Below are 8,853 nucleotides of genomic sequence, written 5' to 3'. Positions count from 1 at the left end.
TGGGGGGCCATGGTATATGATCTGCTGCGGGAGGGGAGGACACCTCAGTTCCACCTCCAGCTGTGGGATGCGTGGGCTCGTCCCCTTCCCTCCAGCTTTTCTTTCCCATAAAGCCCACGTGCAGCTTCCCTGCCCTGCCCAGCAGAGCACATGCTGAGCCCCATGACCTGCTTTGGAGGGGTACAGGGGAGGGCCCCATTCCACTCCCGAGCAGAGGGGAGGGACCCCAGGTCTGCGTCAGTCATGTGATCAACACACAGTAACCTCCCCGGAAACATTCATAAGTTTAATCCACGCCAGTAATAAAATCGCATTACATTTCTCATAAAATAAATGTTCCCATTTATATACAGAAGACAGACTGTACAGGCCCAGCCTGGCCCCAGGAGGGGTCACACACAGACGGGCGGCAGAGGAAGGGCCGTCCCTCCCATCGAGGACGGAGGAGTTCTAATCGGCAGGAGAGTGGCTGGCCGGCCAGGCGGGTGGGCAGACGGGCAGACGGGCAGACAGGCAGACGGACAGATGGGCCTGGAGGCCAGGCGCCGGGCATTACTGAACCTGGGATTCAAAGGTGCCATTGAGCTGTCCCTCCTCATAGTCCATCTGACACAAGATCATGTTGTTCTTCAGGAAGAATTTGTCTCCCACACAAAATCTGGAAAATCCAAGCAGGAGAGAGAGAGGCCATGGAGGGGTCCCAGTGGATGGTGGGGGCTCCAGACAGGCCCCAGCCCAGCCTGGGAGGTAGACATATGAGAACTGAGGTCCTGGAGAGTCTGCTCCTTGAACTTTCCAAAAGGGATCCCCAAAATCTCATGGCAAACCTGTTCGATCACCCTGGGTCAGCCCAGCCCTCAGCCGGGCCCTGTAGTCTGGGGTTTAGGATAGACAGACAAGTCTGGGCCACAGTGAGGTCTTCCATGAAGGGGCAGGGTCGGTGGGAAGGTGTAGGAATAACCTAAGCCAGTCCCAGAGAGGGAGAAAGAGAGAGAAGGTCAAAGAAACAGAAAAGGATCGAGAGAGAGGAGATGGAGAGAAGTAGAAAAAAAAATGGGAAAGGAGGGAGGGGTAAAATGGCTGCTTTTTCTATCCTTTTTTAAAGAAATGTTTTATTTATTTGACAGAGAGAGAGAGAGAGAGAGAGAGAGAATGAATAAGCAGGGGGAGGGGCAAAGGGAGAGGGAGAAGCAGATGCCCCATGGAGCAGGGAGCCCAATGTAGGACTCGATCCTGGGACCCTGAGATCATGACCTGAGCCAAAGGCAGATGCTTAACTGACTGAGCCACTCAGGTGCCCTGATTTTTCTATCCTTCTTTTCCTCTCCCCAACTTAAGAGCATGACTCCATAAAACTGTTCCTTTGAACAGAATCTGGAGGTTTCCCGGAGCAAGGAGGAGATAACCCTGTCCCACTATCTTCCCCCCCAACTCAAAGAAGGCCTTGCTTTGCTACCCACCTCCCCCAGTCCTTCTAAAGCACTGGAGGATTCAGCCCTTTCCCCCAAAGATGTTCCCAGGGTGGCTACGTCTTTGGGGGGACCCCAGGGTCAGAGGGCCAGTCGCAGCAGATCTCAATCCAACCACCAGGTGGCACTGCAACTTCACTGAGCCCTCTTTACGCCGGGTCTGACCAAGCCCCCAGCTATCCCCCCCTCAGTGTTCCCTGCAGGTCCCTCAGGACCTCATCCTCTGGGAACACTTGTAGGAGCTCCTTCCTGACATGAGGACTCCCAAGAGAAGGGCCTGTCTCCTAGCGCTAGGTTCCCAGACAGGGCTGAGGGGTTCTGGCTCTCTGGGTCCCAGGGGCCTCCCACAGGGCTGGGACACTGCGTAAGGGCCAAAAGACCAGAAGGGTGGCTGGGCTGGAACCAGAACCACAGGAGCGAGTAGCTGTTCCCATAAAGGAATGGCCTTCCAGGTCTAGGGACACCTTCTCACTAAATGTACATACATGCACATCCAGAGGGCACGCTCACAAGGGCACAGGGCACTCATACAGAACCCTTGTACATGTGCGCATTCATACTCAGACATCAACCATCATGCACACACTCGCACACACAGCACACACATACCTGCCTTGTACACAGACATATAAAAACTCACACATGTACATACATGGTAAGCTCATGCATGCATGACCCATTACACTCACCCAGACCTGTGCCCTACAAACATGCCCACAACAGTGCTGGAGGACACACATTTGGCTACGGGGCTCAGGCACACGAAACACACATATGCACATGCACACTCAACGTGACACACAACCACGTGTAATGCATAGAACACACATTTTTGCGGACACCGCCGCAGCATTTGTCCCAGCAGGCGTCAGCTGGGGCCTGCTGGGCGTCTTTGGTCTGCTACGGTCCAGCACTCACCTCTGGTTGCAGAGCTGGCATGCGAAGCAGTCGAGGTGATATACGTTGTCCCGGGCCCGCATCACCATCTCGAAGGCTGGGATCAGCTTGCTGCAGGCGGCGCAGTTTCCTGTGGTGCCGAAAAGCCTGCCAAGGGAAGGGTGCAGAGGGCTTAGGGGCCCTACTCAGGGCCCCGTGGTTCCCTACCCCCGTGGGCTTAGCAGGTGGGCCTGGGCAAGGGGGAAGGAGCACAGAGGGCAGCATCTAGATCCTGCTAAGAGATCGGAATTCAGAGAAATTGGCCCAGCCACCCAGGGGGGAGCTCAGGAGTTGGGTGACACTGCCCATCCCCGGGGCTGAGCTGACAAGACCCCCCTCTCAGAGCCCACCCCTGGGGACCGGTTAGCATCCAGAAAGAACACTGGGCTGGGCCCCAAGCGAGGACTCCAGAGCCACACAAGCTTGAATTCAGAGGTGGCCTGCCTGCCCTCGGGCTGGTCATGGGTCTCTCTGAGCCTCATTTATTTTGACTGTAAAATGGAGACTGAAGTGCCTCCTTCATAGCCTTGTTGTGGAAACTTCTGTAAACTCTGTCACAGACCACTTAGTGAACACTTATACAGAGGGTGTTTACCATGTGCCAGGCACTGTTCTGAGGGCTTTACTAAGATCAACTCGTTTAATCCTGACAACAACCCTATGGAGTGATCTTTTTCTGCAACCAACTCACTGGGTGACTTGCCTAAATCCCTTCTTCCTTTTCCTGGATCTCAGTTTATCCTTTTTTCAAAAGGGGGTGCTGGAGTAGGTGACCTGGTTCAAAGATGCTTGTAAAATAGGACTGATGCCCGAAGAAAGTTCCAAGGACACCTGGCACATGGCCTCTTTCATGCAGGCATCCCTCCTCTGAGCTGCTGGTTGTAGTGCTCTAGGGATAGGCCACCCCCTTTCTCCCCGTGCAGGCCCTGGCCGGGTGTTCTAATGGTCTGAGCCAGCCAGGCTCCTCCTTGCCTCTTTTCTGCACACTGGCTGAGCAAGCCCCGAGTGAGGCGAGGGAGCTGAGAAGCGGGTGCGAGACCCTCTAATCCCTGATTTGTCCAGCTCAGGCTCAGGCGCCTGCAGATGAGCTTGGCTCCATTATTCATCAGCCTGAGCTGCCTGGTGGCTCAGATTAAGGCAGACAAAGGCTGGGCCACAACATCTGCCTGCCAAGGGGGGCCTCACTGCCCCCGGCCCAATGGGCAGTGGCTGCAGAGGCGGCGGGCTCAGGACAGCCATTCTCTGGGGCTAAACAGCCTAAGGAAGACCCCCCCACCCCATCCAGCCCAGCCCACTGACCTACCTGGCCTCAGAGTCATTCCTTGGCCTCTGCTAGAGCCCAGAAAAAAATACCTTCAGGGGATGTCCAAAACCTTCACACTTGGAGGCCCCTTCCAGGTCATCGAGGGGTGAGTCCCCAGAAATATCCTTCCTTAACCCCTCCTCCTAGCCACAGCCCTTTCCCCCCAGCCCAGGGAAGAGCACTGAGTCACAGATCCTGGATATTCGCTATGCTTTTAAAAACGTCTGCTGAAGGCAGAAGTTGAAAGAGAAGGCGCGGGCAGGTAAACCTCAGGCTCTTCCCGAAAGTAGGGGAGCCTCCACTGATAACCCCACCCCCTACCACAGCCCAGACCCAGTGGAGGGAGCCCCACGAAGCTCTTGCCCGACCTATTAATTAACGCAATGGGCCTTCCTTCCTCACAAGGCCAGGCCACCACCCAGCCAAATGTAGATGCTGGGTCTCAGCCAAGGCCCCCCGCGCTGTGGCCTCTTTCCAGCCTTGCTGATGTCATAAATGGCCTAAGGGAGGGTTAATTGGGGGAGACAGCCCCAGGGAATAGGATCCAGGTCGTGGGGGAGGGTGGGTTAGAGCTCCAAGGACTGCGAGCTGGGGAAGCTTCAGTCCTCACACAGAGGGACACTCTGTGGCTTGGAGAAAGTGAGAAGCCAGAAGGTTCAGAGCCAGTTCAAATCCAGGTCTTTAAGCTCCAACATCAGCGCTCCTTCTCCCAGGGTCTGGTACCTGCCAGGCTCCCCGGGCACCCGAGTGTCTAATGCCAGGGACTGCTGGGCACGGGGAGGAGGAGGCAAGACTTCACCGGGCAGGAGAGGCCCACAGAAGTCAGAGCTTCCCCACCTGCTCCTGGAAGCCCTCTGAGGTGTCCCCTCCCAGATTCCAGGGATGGGGTGGGTCAGAAGCACCTGGCAAGGATGGGCAGAGCCAGGCCAGCGCTTGAGGGAAACTTGTCTCAGGGGCCCAGTGGTTGCAAAGGTTTGCTTATTAGGACCTGTGCCGGGCACCGAGGCAAGCAGGGAAATGTGGCTCTGCGGACATGCAGGGGAGCAGCGCGGGGCCAGGACGGTCATGGTCGGGGCTGGGCACACTGGGTCTAGAGGCAGGAGCTGTGCTGAGCCCCCGGGGGGCTGGGGCCAGCGGGAGGCCCACCTCAGGTAGTCGCGGCGGCACAGGATGAGGTTGGCCTTGGTGTAGAGGGTGGAGCCCACCTCGCCCAGGCGGCAGTCACAGCAGGCGCACTTGAGGCAGTCCTCGTGCCAGTACTTGTCCAGGGCCTTCAGCAGGTAGCGGTCCTTGATCTTCCGGTTGCAGCCCGCACAGCCCTTCTGCTTCCCCTTGGGCTGGACGGAGAGCATCGGCACGCCTGCAGGTGGACGCACGACAGGCAGATGCACACACGGTCGACTCTGGGGCTCCCTGCTTCTCCCTGCTGCCCTCTCCAGGGCTGGGGTTCCTGGAGTCCTCACTTTCTCCTTGGCAACCACCCCACCACCCCAGGGCCTGTCCTTTGAGCTGCACGGCACAGTCTGTTCCCTGCCCTTCGGAGGTCCCTCTGGAAGCTGTGGGCAGCACCGCGAAGTACACACACAGCCCCAAGGCCCAGCCCCTCTAAGCTGTTTCTCCCCATCCGGCCACTGCCTCCTGTGTGGTCTGCTCGATGGAAGGCCTAAAAGTCTCCTCAGGGAGCCACCATCTGACTGGTTCTTTCAGTGGCCCTAAGACCGGAATCTCATAATGGGCTTGGGTCCACCAGAACTCCCAGGTCTTTCTCATATCTCAAGACTTTCTCACATTGTCTGTGCCTCTGGCCACTTGAACCTAAAAAGTCAGCCTACAGCCTCTTGGTTTACTCATGTAGAACTGTGATGGAATCAGGAAGAAAGTGGGATGGCCCATGACACCCCCAGTGGAGAGCAGAAGCATGCAGGGAGGCACCTGGGCCTGGCCTAGTTGGGGCTCTCCTCAGGAATGCTTCTAGCTAGATTCAAACTTCCAACCTGCCCTAGTCTGAGGGAGTTGACGTTCTGAGTGTCTGAATCCTTGCTCCTTCCACCAGGACAAGAATCTCTGAGCCATGGGCCCCCTCCTGGGCCCATGCATGCTTCTCAACATACAAGAAAAAATACAAAGGGTGGGCATTCCAGCATGGAGTTTACCAGAAGGAGAGGCTGACCTCCCAGCAGGCAGGTGTGTAACTCATGCACACCTCAGGCACACAGGTGCAGGATGCAGGCAGGTGCGCACACATACACAGAGGGTGCAGGCAGGTGTGCACGCATACACAGGGCTCCTAGCCCCTGGCCTTGGGGCCACAAGGAGTGACCACAGGGAGCAACAGTTGAGGAGGAGGTGGGCACAGAGGTCATCCTGAGTCTGGACATCCAAGCGGAGCCCTGAGGTTTGAATGTGGTGAAAACTGCTTGGATGGAAATGCAGGGAGTCTCAGGGTCCAGACCCAGAATGGGGGCAGCTGGGGGTGCCTGGAAGAGTTGCCTGAGAACCCCTCATGAAGACGGTGGGTGGGGGTGTGTCTTCCTTGACCGAGGCTCAGGGGCATGCAGTCCACTCTAGAGGGAACAGCCCACCCCTTCCTGGCTCACCACCCAGCCGGTGAAGTCGGCTCTCCTCCTGGCCCCATCGCCTCCAAAGGACTCCAGAGCCCTAGAGTCATCTTCCCCCATCCCATGCCTTGCGCCTCTCCAGACCTGTCTTGGGGAGGGGGCCCTCGAGAGCCCAGGAACAGCAGGACGGGTGAGGGCAGAGGGGAGGCAGCACAGGCGGCAGTGGACTCTCCTTCCACCTGTCCCCGCAGGGCCTGTGAGCTGGGACGCTTGCTGCCTAATTTCCTTAATGCAGCTCTAAAGGTTAATTGGTCTGAGAGAGTGATGAGGCTGAGGACGCCTGTGTCTCCTCTGGCAGGGTCCAGCCTGGTCACAGAGCTCTGAGGAGGCCATGGAAGCCAGCTGCAGAGCGGGCATCCCTGAGAGCTCAGGGGGCTCGGCAGGGTTCTTTCCAAGGCCAGGCCTACAGGGACGAACCAGGTGTGGGCAAACAGGGGAGGGGTTAGGAGAGCCGGATGTGGGGAGGTCTGTGGGTCCCAGGGTGCGCCTACCGTCCCTGGGTCCTGAGGAGGGAGCACACAGCGGCATAGCTACTTGTACACCCACCAACTTGGAAGAGCTCGGGCCAGGCCTCCAAGTACAGCCCCACGAAGCTGGTGATTCTCCCCTTGCTCACCTGGACGGGCGGCAGGCCCGGGCCCTCCCAGGGCTCCACCCCTGTGCTATCACTAGCAGGAGGTGAGTAACTGGAATATCCACATGCACAGGATACACCCGATCCACTAAGTTATACACCAAAATGAGGAAGGAGCCCAGCACCGGAAGTGTCTGTCCTGCCAGCTGGCACGGCTCCTGGACAGGCTGGCCTTCTCAGCTCAGGCCCCAGCATGCCTAGCAGCAGAGCCCACAGAGCTGCGAACCAGAGCACTAGCTGGCAGCTCCATCACTGGGGGACCTGGAACCTATGGGACTCAGGGAGGCCATGAGGAGGGAGGTCACAAGCTACCCCAGGTCCCTTGCACCCCACCTGTGCCCGAGCTGGATCTGGCTCACGGCAGTGCTCTGTAAGGCCCAGGAAGCAGAGTTCCTGGGCCCTGGAGAACTTTTAAGAAGCCGCAAGGTTTCTGCCAAACAGTGTCTGGTGTCTACCGAGACACAGCACTCCAGGGCCAGCCTGGCTAAGGAGCTCCCGGAGCATATGGGAAAGCCCGAGCCTTCTCTGCCTGGAAAGGCTGAGGTCCTGGGAGAAGTCTGACCTACCCCTTCCTTCTATGCAGAGCACCCCCACTGTGTTTGCTGTCTCTCTGGGCCAGTTCAGGAGACCTGAAAACACTCCTGGCAAGGCAAGGAGATTTTTAAAGGGGGCATCTCTGGTCCCCTGCTCCTCAAATGGAGTGAGATGCTCCCCAGCGGGTCAGGGCTCCCCCACCCTGCCCTGCCTCCCCAGCCCCCACCCAGCCCGCCAGTCAGCCCTGCAGACACCTCTTTCCTCCCTCCCTCCCCTGCCTGGCTCTGGGAGCTGAGCCTCGGGCCATGCACTTTCCATTAAGGAGATAGCATCCCTTTGCTGAAGTCCATTTGGGATCCATTTTAGTGTTATCTAAAAATCAAATCTACATGGTAATCCTTTTAATGTACTCCTGACTTTAGGAAAAAAACAGCTTTGCGCTCCTTCAGGAAAGGTTTTAAAGCATTACCCAGTAATTACTAGTCACCCATGAAAACACTGATATTTTACAATGGCTGATGTTTGAGCCTGTCTGCACGCGTGGGCACACGCTCAGACACACACGGGACCCGGCAAAATAAACCAGTTCATGTAGCCCGTGAGTTCCCCTTCAATCTCAGGGTGTGTATGTGGGGGGATGACATTTGAGGGGAGATAGGCCAAACCCCTAGCCCGCCTCTATGCCAGGCAGGCGGACACTAGGAGGAAGCAGCCTCCCAGTCTGACTCATCTGGCTGCCAGACACTTACCCTCAGCTCTTTAATCTGGGGAAAAGCCAGACAGTTCCAGTGACCAGGAGGGACTGCCAGAGGTCATTCGGCTCTTCCTGCACCCACCCTCGAGCCAGGAGAAAAGCCCTCCGCCTTACACAGACCCCCCAATGGCCTGCCAGGCCTGACTCAAGTCCTCAGCAGTTGATGCCCCCCCTGCTTCCCGCCAAACCGCACCCCCACCCCCATAGGGGACATGTGAACTTCTCATGCCCACCGGCTCCCGGTCCTGCTGATGTGTCCAGCGTGGACAGCATGCTGAGCCCAGCTGTGGAGCACTCCTGCTGGCCTCCCAGCAAGCTCCTCCAAAGCCAGTCCTCCACCCTAGAATGGCCACCCCACCCAGCCCTGGGTCACTCCAAGCTATGCCCTGTGCCACTGCAGCCACCGCCGGCAACTCCATCTGGCAGTTGAGGTCCCCTGCACAGGCCAGCTTGTTCTGCATAGCACTGTGGATCTGCTCCCTGCAGAATCCTGGAATAATATCCTTCTCCATCCTGTAAACTGGATCTTCTGAACCAGCACCTTCCCTCCACCACCGCTCAAGGAAGAAGCGCCTGGTCCTGCCCATCCCACTCCCTACCAACAC

At 57.6% G+C, this 8,853-nt stretch overlaps 1 protein-coding gene across 6 annotated transcripts in view; it reads right to left on the bottom strand.

Moving 5' to 3' along the window:
- Window positions 1-265: 265 nt before the first annotated feature.
- The window catches only part of LMO1 (LIM domain only 1), a 52,285-nt gene continuing 43,697 nt past the window's right edge, over window positions 266-8,853 (bottom strand). For 5 of the 6 annotated variants that reach the window (XM_077866590.1, XM_077866588.1, XM_077866584.1 and 2 more), the window contains 3 exons: window positions 4,855-5,068; window positions 2,388-2,513; window positions 266-658 (listed from right to left, as the gene is read on the bottom strand). In XM_077866590.1, coding sequence (XP_077722716.1) covers window positions 553-658; window positions 2,388-2,513; window positions 4,855-5,060 — 438 coding nt within the window. In that variant the 5' untranslated portion in view covers window positions 5,061-5,068 and the 3' untranslated portion in view covers window positions 266-552. Of the gene's footprint in view, window positions 659-2,387; window positions 2,514-4,854; window positions 5,069-6,942; window positions 7,094-8,853 lie in introns of those variants that run through there. The other variant, XM_077866589.1, reaches the window with a different exon arrangement.

Source organism: Canis aureus, chromosome 23 (genome assembly GCF_053574225.1).
Source record: "Canis aureus isolate CA01 chromosome 23, VMU_Caureus_v.1.0, whole genome shotgun sequence".
Taxonomy (NCBI): Eukaryota; Metazoa; Chordata; class Mammalia; order Carnivora; family Canidae; genus Canis; species Canis aureus.
The sequence above is the reverse complement of the archived record's forward strand: the minus strand, read 5'-3'. Positions and strand labels throughout refer to the sequence as shown.